Raw genomic sequence first — 17868 nt, forward strand, 5'->3', positions numbered from 1 at the left:
TGCTCCTGAACACTGGGAGGGATGATAAAGAGCGAGGGAGGAGGGAAGCCTCGACACAGCAAGGCACACAGATGGCTACACCTTGAATACAGCACTTTAACCCGGGGTTAATAAGGGTCAAAGGCCAGGGGGTCGATTGGGTCCCCGGTCCGAGGTGAATGACATCACAATTCACATGACAAAAAGAGGTGGCTGTCTTACTTCCAAAGTTTGGAGTGAAGGCATGAAATTGGAGATAATCCACACTTGAGCAAAACTATGGTTTAAACAGAACATTTAACATTTAAATGCATATCTTTATTTAGTGAGGGTGCCGGGGTTTATTTAGATAATATAGAACATCTTAAAAAAGAAAAGAATAGTGTGACAGTCTAAACAAACCACATTCTCCTCAACAAAATATTGATGGTAATTACACAAAGAATTATCAGCTCACAAAACAGTTTCCCTCAGCTCTCCTTAGCATTTTGGCTTTGCTTACTCTTTGTTTGGCTTTAATGATCCACAACTTTACTCTTTTGGTTCACTCTCATCATTGACATTGTCAATTTTGTTTTAAGGCATAGCTGGCAGCTGCATCCAATAAAAAAAATGGTTTAAAAAGCTCTGACAAACTCACTGTACCCCACCTGCCCAGCACCAAACGGCAGTCAGACAAGGTCAGCAACTAGCTAGTCAACAAAGTGTAGCATTTAGCTGCTTCAGCCAGAATTTTTTCTTAAATGTTGGTGGGAGACTGACTCTTGTACTTACATTTATCAGGTCAACCAAAACATTGATTCCACATGAATTCCAACGTTGGTCCCTGATTGGCTATATATGAGTAGCTTACACGTAAGCCATATCAACTTTACAAGGTGATTATATGTCAATGTTGTGTTTACAACTTGTTGTGCTAACACCTTACCGGTCAAAAACAAACTAATGCAGGTTTAAGCTTTGAGAAAAACTTTTCTGGAATTTATAATAATATTGCATTCAGGATATTCTGTATCTTAAATTACATAATATTCAATATATATTCAAAACCAAAGTGCCATGTTTTTGGCTGCACAGTTTACATATTTTATACTTATTTAGCCAAAATTGTGGTTGATATATTTCGCTTTTTTTATTTTATTTGGCATTGCCAGTAAAATTTAAACTTAAGGTCAGTGGGTTTGAGCAACGACTGGTCGTAAAACATAATTGTGAAGATTAAACCACTGTTAGGTACAGCATAGATTTTAAGGTTAATAGAGTTATCTTCAAAACCAGAACACCTGTCAGCATCCATCACTGCCAATTACTCTCATTGCCTGGCAAACCCACAGCAGCAGGGTCTGAGTGCCGTCCTGAGTCACGATGAAAAGCAGCACTGAACCCCCATGGATTGATCCCATCTCTCTGTACTGCTTAGTGGGCAGTTAGTGCCGGACACCACGCTGCACATAGCACCTTTTCAGATGGGAGAGGAAAGAAACAGAGGGGAGGAGACATTATCTGGTGAGACGCACAATGTCCCAAAAAACCCCACAAAGCACTGGGGAGGGGGGGGGTGGTTCCCACAGAGTTTAGACCGGCCTGTGGGGAGGGAGGTGGCAAGGGCTGGGCAGAGTCCACGGGACATAGAGTAGAGGTCATCGCAAACTCAGTGCTAGGGGCAAGAATTCAAGAGGAGAGTTTTTGATCTGAAAATGTAAACTAATTTCAGAAGTATCATCAATATTATCGTTAATATAATGCTGTATTAAAAACACAGTGCCTATGTCTCAAGAGAATAGACATTAATGGAACATTTATCTCTACTTAGATTACGATGCTCATTGTTTTGGAGAGGTTTCAGCTTCTCTTATATGAGCTCAGTCATCCGTGAAATGATAACCATCACCAGTCGCTATTATGAGGGCAGGTGTCTATTAGATTCTCTCTCTCAGCCTATGAGATTGTGATACACATCCTCCATGACACGATGACCTAAACATCTCAAGGATACAAATAGACCATTTTCCACACTCAAAATGTGAGCCTTGCCTACAAACAAGGGTCAATATTTACCCCTCAGTGCACCCAGGCCCCTGGGTGGAGGCCAAATTGGTGTTGCTGACCAAATTAAGAACAGCTGACCTGATGTGGGTGTTAAGTGGACGCAGAGGTGTTACCAGAATGGTAATCTTTTGCATGATACGCTGGCTTTTGTCTTGTCCATCCTTATTGGAGGACAACAAGAGGTTATAAGCTCCTTATCATCTCATTACAATTATGGACGATGAATCAGGAACTATGGCCCTGCGGACCCTGCTCTTATACGCCTATACTTGTTTTGTTTCCAGCTCCCTGGATAGAGATGTTTTATTATGCATGCATGCAGCCCGTATTGAAGGGTCGCTGCCAAACCTAGCAGTTTGTTGCCGCAAAACAATTGAAAAAATACCCCCCGCACTCTAACTGCCAGCAGCAGAAGTAATCTCTGAAGAGGCTATTGTTTCACATGGAACAAAATACTGAAATGACGCTTGAGTGCTCTTCACAAATTATGGTTTAGCAAAAGCCCCTGTTAAACATCATTAATTTAACATACCATGAATACAGTACCATCGGGTCCAAAGCTTGTCATGTCCTGGTACCATGTTTAAAGAAAACAGCCTTGGCTTGTTTAAATTCTAAAGTTAAGTGTCAAAACTGGGCATCCTATCCAATGCTCTTTAGAACCACCATCTGAAACAATGAATTTTGGCCCACATGCTGCAGCTTTTTTCCAAAGGTAAGTTGTAAAGGGGTTGAAGTTATTTTATAAGAGCACAATAAACACCAGCCAAAGAGATTCTTATAAACTAGCAACCTAAAAGTAAAAGTTATCTGCCAATTTCTTTGTTCTGATCTATAAGGCATAGATAAATGATTTATTATACATTTATAAAACTATTAGTTACAACTTATAAACCCTCTATAAAGTAACTAACCCCAATCCTAAAACTGAGCATTTCTTGCCCAATCTAACTGTATAACCATTGGCTATAAATGGTCCAAACACAGATGAATTTACATTATTCGATAACTTCTTTTCGATATCAACTTTCATACACGGAAGTGACTTTAATACAAAATCACATCAGAAAGAGTAGACATACCATGATTCAAATGACTCACCAAATACCTCAGCTACACTACTTTGGAAAATGTCAAAAGCAGAATGTAGAGGTAAAACCATCCATTACTCCTCACATTAGAAAAAGAAAGACAAATACAGGAAAACAAAAAATTACACAATGCCTATTCAGCCAACCCCATTGAAAAAATTAAGAAAGAGAATCAAGAAAGCAAATTTCAACTTGACAAAATGAATAACAAAAAAACCAGTTCATGTTCAAAGGGCTTTGAACATAAAAATAGATCTGGCAGACCATGCAAACCATCTCAAATGCAATAAAGAAAAATCAATCATATCAATAATTAAAGACTCATCAGGGAACATCAGCAAGGACCCACAAACCATAAATAATATCTACAAAACATACAACTATAAATTATGTAAAAATGAAGAAGAAATAGGTGAGTATATATATATATATATATATATATATATTTATTCATTATTATTTATTTCATCACACTCAAGGGACATCAGTCTGACATCTTGGACACTGTACTAACATCAATAGAATATGAAAACACACTCAAAAATAAAGTCAAACCATAAAGCCTCTGGATCGATGGTTTCCAGCTAAATTCTATATTCACTTCAGGCCAACACTTTTACCTTTATTCTCTAAAATGGTAGACGAGATAAAATGATCAAAACCCATCCCATAACGTATAAATACAGCACTGTTTTCAGTGCAACTTAAGCCAAAAAACGACCAAACCCTTTACGCAAGCTGTCGCCCCTATCATTAATTAACTCAGATTACAGAATCATTAGCAACGTATCAACACTCAAATCAAATCAATCATATTATCTCTTATTCATCCAGATCAGACAGGATTTATCAAAGGCAGACATTCCTCAAATAATACATAAAACATGTCCATTCTCACCAACACTATTCAACCCAATTATTAAACCATTAGCCAAGACAATACGTAGAAATAACAGAATCACCGGCATCACAACAAATAAAATCCGCCTTTACGCAGATGACATATTACTATTTCAAAAAATTCCAATTAAGTTATCAAAATCATGTATGTCTACTCTAAACCGTTGTGATTATTCAATAGACCTGAAGCTAATAACTATTTTACCACTGTGTCAGCATAGTTGGAATACCACACCTCAGAAGCCCCCTTCTACATCACCACCAGCAATATTACCTAATATAACCCTAACCCTATTATCCACTAGATGACGCTACCTAATCTATCACGGATCAAATCTATACTATGAAGATGATGATACTACCAAACATCAATAACCTATTCACAATGATCCCAGTCTAAAGAAAACAAGACCCCCACACCCAAACATTCAACACAACATCTCTTTTGAAGATGTGATGACTTGTGATGTAGACCCATAGTTACTTGTTTTTTATAGCCACACCATCATCACTCTGTGTAGGTCCAAAGTGATAAATTTTCCACTTATTGTGTAACACTGATACTAAATTCCCCCCGGAAGCTACACTTCCACCAGTATGTTGTTGAGTTTTTCAAAAACAACCAGCTAAATCAAAAGGGATGAATTGGAGTGAAGGGACAAAGAGCATTGTTCATTCACTATTGATATCGACTGCATAATCTATTCGTTAGCCTTGATGTGAATCACTGCTGACTACTTCCACCCCCATCAAACACCATAACAACCCTAAGAACAATACTACCCCCAATTCACCCACAGAGGCGGTGGCAGTGAGGGTTTCCGGTGAGTGTCAGGGGGTGACCATCTCTACAGGCAGGGAACCTGTCACTGTTGTCACTTTGTTTGTGAGGGGAGGCCATCAATCATGGAGCAGACAGCAAACCCTGCTTCATGTGAACTATTCTTTGTGTTACAACGTTTGGGAAAATACTGCATCAAACTGGGGTTTTGATAAGGGAGGGGCAGGGAGAGGGGATAAGAATCAATTAGAGAAAAGATGGAAGGAGGTGACCACCACCGGTAAACAGCGCACATATCTTCAAGAGCGAATGTCATCTATTGAAGCTCCACCATCAAAACCACTCCAGGTTCTTCATCATATATAGGTATGGAAAGGTTCGACGTGTCAGCACTTCACTGCTCCTCTTATCTGAACAGCCTGGTCCTGAGGAGTTCTCAAAAATCCTTTAAGACCAGTGCCTTTGAGAGCGAGCAACAATAAGCCTTCTTTAGCACGGTGAAAGTGACAGCATGGTCCCCCCCCCCCCGACTGCCATTAAACCTCTTCCTGGATAAACAAGGGGAAGGCCCTTTATGAAGATGGAGAGGCTCACAAAGAGAGGAGCCATTGAGCCACTGAGGGGCCCGTCTTTGTTTTTGTGTTCAGGGTCTTCTCAAAGGACACTCTGATAGGAGGGGGAGCTCTTATTTTTGTCTTTAAGTCCTCCTTACTGCCAGTCTTCTCACAGCTGTGCCAAAACAGAGATGTAAACTTAATTGACTGTATCATTTGCACAAAGTGAGGAGTTTTAACAACTGTTAGAGTGCCCGATTGATGATTTGATTCACATTTACATGGCTCCTAATGTTGATATGCAGATTTCTATTTTTAATATTTGCTCCTTGGCACATATTTATAATATTTACTCATGAGTGCAGAATATTGTGCACCTGTTTCACAATATTGCATTTACTTGTGTTAGACCCTTAAATTCCCTGAATTTTAAATCAGGAACAACCCAATGGTCATGGATTGTGTGTGTTTGCCTCTGGAGATGCCACCTTTTGATGCTGTCAAAGGGAGGCCCTGTCTTCTGGTGACGTGCTGCATGGTCTGTTTTCAGATTTAGGGCAACATGCTGTTGGAGCTGCGTTGTCTTTGGAGTGTGAATGAGGGGCACCTGTGACCTCTGGTCACGCTCTGCTTGTGCTCCGCTGTGTGAGCACCACGCTCAGGACACACGCTGGGACTGTCAGCTCTTCAACTGTCCACTAAATGGACAATGATTGGACCGGCTCTGCAGGGCTGCTGCTGATAAGCTAGTGTGCACGCACACACTTATACCCTTAAATCAGATTCCCTGTCAGCTTTATCAATAGTTGAATCGTTCTATAAATAACAATTATCACTCTTCTAGTGGCAGATAATGCAGGGGAGATGCCTCAAAAAGTAACAACATTCATTTAATCCTTGAGTATTCCCAGGAATTGATTTAGTCTTGTCTTCATTTAGCCCCGTCTCTAGCTTTACGATCATTCCCTAATCTATTTCAGCATGATTTGCAATCTGGCAGGAGCTCAGATAGACCTGCATGCATCAGACCCTGAGCAGCCTCCTCCCAGCGCTAAAAGAGCACCTCTTGTCACCACCTATCAGTTTCCTCACCTCATTAGAGAGGTGTTTAGTTTCAACCAGAAAGCAGGTTTCACTTTCACTTCAAAGGGGATGGTAAGGTGTTGACCAGGCACCCATGAGGGGGGGGCACTATAATTAAACGGTTGCTGTACACAGGATGTTAATTGAAGGATTAATTAAACGATTTCTACAACTTTGAGATAAAGGTAAAGTGTAACCTATATATATATATTTTTTTTTTAAAGTAGCACAGGCTCACCTGCCTCTAAATTAATTCACATCAGCTTGACAACCTGATGTTTTTTTTAGGAAGGATAGATGACAAAGAAGCCATAGCAGCAAGTATTGAATCATAGAAATATTTTATTAATCTCAAAAAATACAGTGCTTTTCCAGAGCTTTTCAAGGGATTTCCTGAATTGCTTAAGGCAAAGGTGTCATATCAAAAACAGGGAAAATAACAACAAGCAAGAGGACATGAATATTTCCTAATGTCCTTATAAAAAACACAAATGTGTGTAAACATCCCTCTCAAGTAGGTTTTCAAAAACATTTACAAAATGTACAAAAATATGTTTTAGCGTGTGATAGTCCTTTTCCCCAAAAGAAATCAGTTGAGCTGATTTCCTACCATGGTCTCCACACAGAGTCTAAGGTGACCCGAGGCGCAACAGGTGACATGTGATGGCTGTTTTGTGCCCCAAGAGGCACGAGAGATGCGCTGGGAACAAGAAAAGCAAACTGTCCATCCGCTGTTGGCACCACCTGGAAGCCCCCGAACACCTTCATCGCTTCGGGGGAAGCGTGCATTGATGAGCCACTTTTGCAAGGCATCTGTGGAGCAGAGGCAGCTTGAATCTGTGCACCTGTCTGTCCGAGTCCCAAGGCACCTGGGTGAGGTGTGTAGAAGTTCACAGCGTTGATTTGGGTCACGCAGGATGCCAGGTGGCTGAGAAGACGAGTCCTCACGTCTGTGTTCACCCCTTCGCATGTGGAGAGGAAACGGGTGACCTCTCCCACACACTCGCTGAACCCGGCTCTGTATTTACCCAGGACGGATGGGTCTGTGTTCACAGCAGCTGGAAAATACAAATTATTACAAATTAGATAGATAGATACTGGAATAAAATGAATATCATGAAATAATTGGCAAATTGGCTCAAAAAATTGTCTTCATTCAGTTGGGGCTTTGTGAAATCAGGTCTCAAGGGCAAGCACACCTGCTGTGTGTGAGCAATACATCTTGGAGACCCTGGCAATGTGTTTACCATCTAAACTTAGACATCCAAGAATTACTGCGAGCACATCAACATGGTCAATCATACCGGTCATCTGAAGTCGCTGCAAGTTCCTGAGGTGCTTCACAGTCATCTCAAGGATATCCGCTTTCTCCAGTTTGGAGTGTCTGGAGCTCTAAACGGACGAAAGAGACCATTAAATGCTTAATTTTGTTCCTTATTTCAATCAATTTTTAAATTTGGAATAAATATTTTTTTTAGTGTTGAGATCCTTACATCTTTCTTGAGTGCGACCAGGATGAGAGTCTTCAGCTGGCCCAGACTCTCATTGATGCGAGCACGTCTCCGCTTCTCCATGATTGGTTTGGAGGACTTGAAATAAAAGGAAAAAAAAACAGTTCATATGACAGTTCGAAAATAAAACAATAGATGTGAAACAGACGTATATTTAGCTGTTTTCCTACCTTTCTGTTCTCTGTGACACTCCGGGGTTTTTCGGGTTTGCAGTCCTCACTTGCGGCGGTGGGAGACGTCCTCTCTAAAGTACCGGCTGGCATCTTCAGGTTTACAAATAAAAACTTGTCCAAAACAAATATTTGATCATAAAACACAAATGATGTGCAGCAATAATTAAAAAAAAAAAAGAAGCTCAGTCCCGTGCAGTGCGTCCCTCTCTCTCCTCTGACACCACACACCAGCTCACTGATGACAAATGTCACAAGTGACTTCTGTTTCCACACAGTCCACTCCTGTTCCCATCGCCTGGGGTTTATTTATAGAGCCCGTGAGCCTGCACGCGAGCGGCTCGTGTGAGAGTTCCCCCCAGGTTTCATCATTCTGTCCAATGAGCGACAAGGGGCTCCCATTGGCTCCCTGTCAGGATGCTGAGAGGCCCAAAGCGCTTCTCCTGCTGCCAGTCAGGTGCGTTTACTCCATGTCAATGTTACAAATATGGATTTATTATTATTATTATTATATTCCTTTATTGATCCCCATGGGGGAAATTCAAGTGTTGCAGCAGCTCAACTACACAGACACAGACAATAAATACACATACTATACAACTACACAGACAATAAATACACATACTATACAACTACACAGACAATAAATACACATACTATACAACTACACAGACAATAAATACACATACTATACAACTACACAGACAATAAATACACATACTATACAACTACACAGACAATAAATACACATACTATACAACTACACAGACAATAAATACACATACTATACAACTACACAGACAATAAATACACATACTATACAACTACACAGACAATAAATACACATACTATACAACTACACAGACAATAAATACACATATTATACAACTACACAGACAATAAATACACATACTATACAACTACACAGACAATAAATACACATACTATACAACTACACAGACAATAAATACACATACTATACAACTACACAGACAATAAATACATACATACTATACAACTACACAGACAATAAATACACATACTATACAACTACACAGACAATAAATACACATACTATACAACTACACAGACAATAAATACACATACTATACAACTACACAGACAATAAATACACATACTATACAACTACACAGACAATAAATACACATACTATACAACTACACAGACAATAAATACACATACTATACAACTACACAGACACAGACAATAAATACACAAACTATACAACTACACAGACAATAAATACACATACTATACAACTACACAGACAATAAATACACATACTATACAACTACACAGACAATAAATACACATACTATACAACTACACTGACAATAAATACACATACTATACAACTACACAGACAATAAATACACATACTATACAACTACACAGACACAGACAATAAATACACATACTATACAACTACACAGACACAGACAATAAATACACATACTATACAACTACACAGACAATAAATACACATACTATACAACTACACAGACAATAAATACACATACTATACAACTACACAGACAATAAATACACATACTATACAACTACACAGACAATAAATACACATACTATACAACTACACAGACAATAAATACACATACTATACAACTACACAGACAATAAATACACATACTATACAACTACACAGACACAGACAATAAATACATACTATACAACTACACAGACACAGACAATAAATACACATACTATACAACTACACAGACAATAAATACACATACTATACAACTACACAGACAATAAATACACATACTATACAACTACACAGACAATAAATACACATACTATACAACTACACAGACAATAAATACACATACTATACAACTACACAGACAATAAATACACATACTATACAACTACACAGACAATAAATACACATACTATACAACTACACAGACAATAAATACACATACTATACAACTACACAGACAATAAATACACATACTATACAACTACAGACAATAAATACACATACTATACAACTACACAGACAATAAATACACATACTATACAGCTACACAGACAATAAATACACATACTATACAACTACACAGACAATAAATACACATACTATACAACTACACAGACAATAAATACACATACTATACAACTACACAGACAATAAATACACATACTATACAACTACACAGACACAGACAATAAATACACATACTATACAACAAAATAAAGATAGAACAGGAATAAAAATGTACATGTATATCCACGGGGGGGGGGGGCTGGTCAGCATGTTGACAGACTGTGGTCTCCGCTGTTGTTATACAGTCTGATGGCAGTGGGCACAAATGAGCGTCTGAATTAATAATTATTAATGAATTATTTAATCTGTTCATAACGCCTTAGCTGAAACAAATATGTTTGTTTGCACAACTTTTTTTTTGCTTGGATATAAATAAAGATAAACGTTTCTTAGCAGCTGCGATAACACATTAAACTGTAATCAATGTTAAATACATTAGTCGATTTGGTGGTTTAATCTGTTCTAATTATACGTTTGTTAAAGCATACATTTTTACATTTGATTTTGTCAAATATAGATAGAACGTACTGGTTTTAGCTTCATATTATTTCAGAATGCCTTGCTTTGATGTTTTGGCCTTCAGACTAATTCAACACACAGGTCACTGTAGGCTAGTATACCCTGTGATGGACAAGATCAGTATTTATAAAGTAAATCATTGGTTACCTATTAGTACTAACAGTTAAATATTGAAACATTTTTTTACTTTTTTACTCAAAACTACACTCAACAAATTCTTTATCAGTTGGCATATTTATTTTCAAAATAAACAAAGACAGAAGCTGTTCCATGGGTATTTTCTGTCACTTTTACTTATTAAAGTTCATGAGAGTTGACTGAATTTTTAAATAATATGCCGACCACATGTCCCAAAAAACTTTGATGGATATGGTGATTCATAAACAATTGCATTAAACTGCAGCTTTTGCAACGGGACTTCGGGATTTCATTTTATTTTTTTCCTGTGTGTATCTCTCTTTTAACACATTCACACACAGACACACTTTTCAGGGGTCATTGAGTGCTTTAGACTTTGAGGTGAAGACCTCATCCTCTGACACACTGCAGGCCTGATGACTGGTGAAGTAGAAAATCTCTGACACTTAACCGTCCTCTCCCTGCCGTGAACTCTGACACCTCGTCTGTTATCACAGGTCGAGGGCAGAAAACATAAACAGATACTTCAAACCATCTGAAGACTGATAATAACAAGAATTAAGTTAGTTATGTATTAAAAGAAAATCAGAAGTGTTTACATCCAAAATCTTTTAGGGGACCGCATTTGTTTTGTGAAGTTGTTTTTTGTGGCACCATTTCAACTCTGATTTTATACTTTAAACGTTCTTTTTTCAACACTAGTTACTTTACAAAAACAGCCTCCAGATTTGCCCCACATACACTCATGAGCAGCTTTTCTTTTTTCAAAATCATAACAGTTTCTTTTCATAACCAGTATTTTTGCACATAAAACACTTACTTTAAATTTTCATGTTGATTCTTTCTCTTTTGCCAGACTAATTTCACTAATAAACCCATTTAATTATTATTATTATTATTTAATGGCTAATAAATACATATATAGAAAATGATTCTTCTTTTTTTCATCATCATTCAAATTTATATTAAAAAAACCACATTCAAAAACACTGAATTTGTTGAGAGAGAAGGGAAAAAAAACTTCAATTTGGCTGCTCTCTGTACATTTGTAAGATTGTGGAATTTAAAAAAACAAATACTGCATGCAGTTGCTTTACCCTGAATTTATAGAAAGATGTTATGAAGCAAGTCTTATCTTTTATCTTCCTACTTGCTGATTTTAAAATGTTTCATTTTGATTTTAAACTCATTGATTGCTTTTAAAAGAATAAATACATTTACTATAAAATAATTGTTACCTGTAGTAGTGTGAGATTTGAATATAAAAACAGAACATGTGCTGCATGTTTCACAGATATGTTTATTGACAGACATCTCTGTCTCTCCAGGTTTATCATCGGATGCCTCTATCCTCCCTGATAGAGTTTAAACTCTCTCCTTAAAGCGCCTAAATCCTCAGAGGTGAAATGACCCCAAAAGCCAGGTCAGTGTTTGCATCCACAGTTTCTTCTCTGTGTGAGAGTGACAACTTCAAGCCCCACTGGCTTCTTGACCTGAGTCAATATCAAATGAAGTTAAATTAAATCAAGTTAAACTTCCAGTTGAAATGGGTTTTATCTGTTATAAATCAAAAGATAAAATTAGTAAAAGGATAAGTGTTAATAAGTGTTGTTTTCTTTGCTTAAATAACTCATTCGGGATACAAGAACTGTTTCTCTCGTTGATAATAGAACATAAAGACAGTGTTTTACTTGTTGTTATTGAGGTTAAACTCACAAGACACAAAACTAAATAGCTTATTGAATGTGCAAAGTGAAGCTTTTAGTAGGAAAAGAGGAGGTAACATGTAGTGAGAAAAGTTATGCTGTTTTTATCTCTGGCCAACTGCTCTCATAAAGTTAATCTTCTAACTGGATGTTTTAACAAGATGCTCCTTTGAAATAGCCCGAGGTTCTGCTCCCAGCAGATGACAGGGTTTCTGGAGAAGAGGCCACACAACAATAAATTACATCCTATCAGTCCTGTTTTTCAGTGAGCCTGCTGCTCTGCCACAAACAACCCCTTTATTGTGCGGATGGTGGTGTGGACATGAAGTTTATAGCGTAGCCCTGATGTGTATCAGTGTGGGAACCCTGGAGTGGGAGGCTCCGGGGAGCAAAGGAAGGGTGATGAAGCTATCAAGGTCTAGCATGTGACTGATAACCACAAGTTGAGGGAAACAGGAGCAGGAAGACATAAATCCTTTTTGGTTTTTATTTAAATATCCAGGTCAGAGTCTTTCCTTAAACTTTGATAAAAACAAGATAGACACACAAAAAAGAAGCCTATTCTCCGATAGCCAAATCCTTATTCTATTTAACTAATATTATATATATTTTTTTTATCCCTATTAGGTAACAGGATAGCTGAATTATCTGCAAACAGAGCTTGAGCAGATTTCTTCATGCCCCAATATTCTGTTAATGATAAAATGAGCTTTTATACCTGGGAATTACTTCTGATGTAGTGGAGACCAACTTCACAGATTGCAAGGTAAAATTTGAAAAAAATGTAAATAAAAAGGGTAGATAAAATATGTTCCACCTCTAGTCAGTCTCTACATAGTTGCCACCCTTCTGTTGATCTTCACCTGGTCTAAAAGCTGTGGCCCCTGCATGCTTTCTCCTCCACCACGCCACCACCGCCATGTGGGCAGTGAAATGACCATCCTCATCATCAAATAATGCGAAGGTTTCCCTTTCAACTGCTGGCATGAAAACATCTCGGGCCAGGAGGGGAGGGCACAGACAGAGGGGATCACTTAAACATCTCATCCAGCGCTCCGCTCGCTCTCCGTCCCTTCTTCTCCCTTTGAATTCCCCCTTAAAGAGGGAAGGGGGGCCCTCCCATAGCAACTCCCAGCCCCCCGGCTCTGCCTGCCTTTTGTCCCCCTCCCCAACAGCAGTTTCTGCTCCAGAAGCCTTAGACAAGGCCTCCATTAATTGCGGGCCTGTGTGGAATACACGTGGGACAATGGGGCCAACAGAGTGTCCGGCCCCCAGACAAGGCTGGAAACAAGTGGTACAGGAATCCGGCAGAATAGACTCGTCCTGGCTGATGTCACTGAATACATTTACCTACCTCAGAGCGCATTCACTCCGAGCTTTGTTTTATTTGGACAAAAAAAAAAAGAAGGGGAAGGGGGAGGTAGCAGTTTCAATGGAGAAGAGGAGCCGAAGGGGGGGCTCAAGGATGGGAAATAACTGGTTGTCATGGCGACGTGCTGAATCGAAAATATGGTCGTATTTAGCGAAGGCAGAGATGTAAAAAGGGTAGAGGGCGTTAGATTAAACCCTGCGTGAGATAAGAGAAGGCTGAAAACAGAGGTTTAGTTTTTTTTAGCGCATTCAGCCCTGTTTATACGGCAATAAAGAGCGGATAAAGGAGCGGGAGATTAGGAGACTCATCTAGGCTCATGTTTGTCAACAACAACCTGAGTAGTTTCAAGTCAGCTTATTCCAAGTCAGTACACCAGCAGAGAGGATGCCTAGCTATGGCAAGGGAAGCTGCGGAGGAAAAGGGGACCATAGCAACTGGTATTTCAGCATAACAACCTGCCATCTGTCACCTAACGTGGTGGGTTCTTTCTTTAAAAGATGCCAGCATTTAGATGTTCAACTTGGAGGCAAAGGCAATGAGACTGAAGTCTTATTGAACTCTGGGTCTCCCCCTTTGAAAAGGGAAACCAGTCATCGCCTTATCCCTCATCAAATTGAAAAACGCTTTTTGAGATTCTAAGAGAGGCCTCACATTTAATTTTTAAAACCCAGACATGAAAGTGTTCCCAAACCACATTCAGCGGTGGAGAAGTCTTTAAAAGACTAGTTAGCATGTAGATTATATGCATTTCAGTGCATTGTCAAAGTATCTAAGTGTATTTACATGTTAATATGTTCAGGGATACTATCGCCTTGAAAAGGTGTTGGGGGGAGGTTGGTTAACTGTGTATTTTTTTCTCTGTGGACCATGGGAATGTGATTTCTTTGTGCCATCAAGGTTCAAACACATTCCTGTAAGGCCATGGATATTATGAGCATTGATTCCTTGCGTCAAAACAACCTGTTGATCCCGGCTTAAAGTGAAGCTCTTGTCCATAAATTTACTGTTAAGTTAACTTAGTTACTACTTAAATTAGATCATTTTTTTTTCTTTCTGATGGATAAAAGACCGTAGAATTGGTTGTTTTATACCAGCACCGAGCCTAAAAGCTTCAACGGGAGCCCTGCTGCTGCACTGCCATGGGGTGCTTATCCTGATCCAAGCTTAGTCCATATCCATGAGTGTGTTTGCATTAGGATTTATGAATGTGAAGATGGCCCATTCTTGCCACTCAAGATGACTCACAAGACCAGCGTTTTGGCCACTTACACTGTGAAAGCAGCCTGGGGGATGCCCTTTCAGCACTCGAGGACCTCTGGCTGAGTCCCCTTCACACGGGAGATCAGCCTCACTTGGGAAAAAGTCCGCTGCTCTTTGCAGGGGGAGCTGTCCTGAGGGATGGAGCGCTCCTTGTCCCAGGGCCTCCCTTCTTCACCTGCCGGCTTAGTGCTCATCACTTATGCACATAATCCCTGGTTAGTGCATGTGATCCACCGAACCCGGGCCCAGGCCCCCGAGCCTCCCCTGCTCACATGCTTGCTGGGTGGCTCCTGGGTGGCCATGGCAACTCTCATCTTCTCATGACAGTTAGGCTTCAGTCATGGCTCTAAGTCCCTCTTCAGTCTCCGTGCGCCTTTTTCTGTCCGCGGCTCTCTGTCGCCTAAAGCCCTCCTCTGTTTGTGTGTTGTTCCGTCTATGGCTCTCTGTGTCTCTTTTCTCCCAGTGTGGCTGTTCCCATGATTTGGCCCAGCCGAGTCTGAGAAACAGACTATAACTCAGCAACCGTGTGAGACGTTCAGGGGCCACAAAAGTGCATAAATGCTATTCTAGTTTAAATTTAAACTACAGATTGTGGGCCAAATGAAGGCCTGACCTCATTTCTATTGCGAGTGTGATCTGTAAACTGAGATTGTAAGATACACTTGTGCACTTCTTTTCAGTGTGGTCACTCCAGTGTAGCTCGTCTTACACTCACGCAACCCAGCAGCCTCAACCATTAGTTTGTTTAAAGTGCTGAATACCGCACGGGCCCTCGAGGGAGAGCGAGCGAGGCAACCCAGCAATGCTGTGTGGCCCCACGCTAACAAGTGTCACAGTGATCCGGGCCGGTCCTCCCCCTGTGTGAACGCCATGTGAGAGGCGGCTCCATCCATGCCCCTGCCACCTCCACACAAGGCCCTCCATTGACTTCTAACCTGTTGAGGGACCACAGGGGACAAAGAGCTGCAGGGTGGGGCCCGTCCCTCCAACAAGCCTGTGAACAAACGTTAACACGGCTGCATCTGTCCACCCCCTGAATCACTGAATTTATTGACCAACCACAGAGCCCATTCAGGCCTGGAAGGACTGATAAAGGAAGGGGGACAGGGACGCCATGAAGGGCCGGAGAAGGAGCCCATGCTTACGGGACAGGAGGGAGGAGAAGGCCTTTGTGACCGTCTGGTAGGTCACAGACCTTTTACCAAACGTGGTTGCCTTTGTGTCATCTGTAAAAATGAGGCCAACCGTAAGTGAGCATCAGGTTGGCCTTGTGTCTCGACTATAAATCAAGACGGGGACCTTATGAGTGTCCAACTACTTCGGAGAAGCTGCAGCAGGTTAACATCTGCTCCTACACTTTAGGAAGAATAAGTGAAAGAATGTGTTTGTCAACAGACACATTGAGAAAGCACCTGAAGTTATAACTTTTGCTGCACAAAAGTGTGTAACAGTGGCTGTTACTCTTCAATTTATTCCAAGCAGTCCAGATCAATTGGCGGGGACTCTTGTTAGTGAGAGAAACAAAGACTAGGCATAGGCCCAAAGTACACAACTCAGACAAAAAAATGTATGGGTGAAAGAGAAAGGAGATGAAGTCCAAAATGTTTGAAACAGAACATGTCTGAGCGCAAGCTTGAGAAAATCTTTTAGAGCAAGTAGCTGGCTGTGAGGAAGAAAGGCTGTGTGTTTTAGCTTCTTTATGTGTCTCCACCACTCTCCATCTGTTGCTCTACCGATACAAAAGGAATACAGCTCAGAGTACACAAAAACCCATATTGCTTTGTGGAGAGGCAACACTTTCCACCAAACTACATCGCAAACAGGGATCGAAAGCAAGACATCCCGGCTCTGCGCACACCAGTGTTTACTGAAAAGATGATCCGAGCAAGTCAGGGAGACACACATGAATTCATGATGCCTCCTCATCCTCATCATGAATATTCCCAAAAAGGCTCTTCCCTGATCTGTGGGAGATTCTTTTCTTTTTGGTACAAGCGAGGACCCCCGTCCCTTATTCACCGTCCCCCTTAAATCCACCCATTCACTGCCTATAGGCCCTGATCTCCACATGAAATGATACCCCTCTTTCTCCTCCACTCTCGCGCCTTTAAGCACCCATATGCCAGGCAGCGAGGAGGCTGGGAAAGCCCATAATTGATCAGTAAGTCTTGGCTGAAAAAGTGTGACCAAGGTCAGCCCCCCACGAAGCACGCAAGAGTGGCTTAATATACAGATTTATTGGGAAATGTAATGGGAGTTCTGCAGAGCAAACACAGGGATATTTGTTGCCAGACAGAGAAACATTTTGTTGAAATAAGAAAATAAGTACAAAGACTGTATTACAATTTTCTAAAACATATTCCCTTATTTAATGTAATTTCTTACCGTAATAAAGAGGAAATTTAGGTGACTAATTCTCATATTTCTTCACATTTATTTCATTAGAAAAATATGTATACAACAGCTGTAAACAGTTACAGAAAAATATATAAAAATCAAACGTTAAAATGAACTGTTAAAAAATTGTCACAGCAGCAAGTGTCTCATTCATTCATTTTCATTAATTATATTGCTTTAGTTAATCAAAACATTATTAGTCATATACAGTACCTTACTGATGTTAGTGGCTGTAATTATTTCTCCTTGAAACAAGGAAAGTCGTA

At 40.0% G+C, this 17868-nt stretch overlaps 1 protein-coding gene across 1 annotated transcript; it reads right to left on the bottom strand.

The window, feature by feature from the left end:
* Nucleotides 1–6809: 6809 nt before the first annotated feature.
* Nucleotides 6810–8365, bottom strand: LOC129089074 (transcription factor HES-1-like). Its single transcript, XM_054596412.1, has 4 exons — nucleotides 8119–8365; nucleotides 7931–8026; nucleotides 7742–7829; nucleotides 6810–7495 (listed from the first exon to the last, which is right to left on the bottom strand). Exons 1-4 carry the CDS (start codon nucleotides 8209–8211, stop codon nucleotides 7044–7046), a joined length of 729 nt encoding a protein of 242 aa, XP_054452387.1. The 5' UTR covers nucleotides 8212–8365; the 3' UTR covers nucleotides 6810–7043.
* Between the last annotated feature and the right edge of the window lie 9503 nt (nucleotides 8366–17868).

Source organism: Anoplopoma fimbria, chromosome 3, assembly GCF_027596085.1.
Source record: "Anoplopoma fimbria isolate UVic2021 breed Golden Eagle Sablefish chromosome 3, Afim_UVic_2022, whole genome shotgun sequence".
Classification (NCBI taxonomy): Eukaryota; Metazoa; Chordata; class Actinopteri; order Perciformes; family Anoplopomatidae; genus Anoplopoma; species Anoplopoma fimbria.

Excerpts from the sequence above, each read along its gene's own strand:
- LOC129089074 (XM_054596412.1), bottom strand. The coding sequence starts at position 8,211 with ATGCCAGCCGGTACTTTAGAGAGGACGTCTCCCACCGCCGCAAGTGAG. Across the intron at positions 8,027-8,118 it reads GTGTCACAGAGAACAGAAAG|TCCTCCAAACCAATCATGGA; the intron begins GTAGGAAAACAG and ends TTTTATTTCAAG. Across the intron at positions 7,830-7,930 it reads TGGTCGCACTCAAGAAAGAT|AGCTCCAGACACTCCAAACT; the intron begins GTAAGGATCTCA and ends TCGTCCGTTTAG.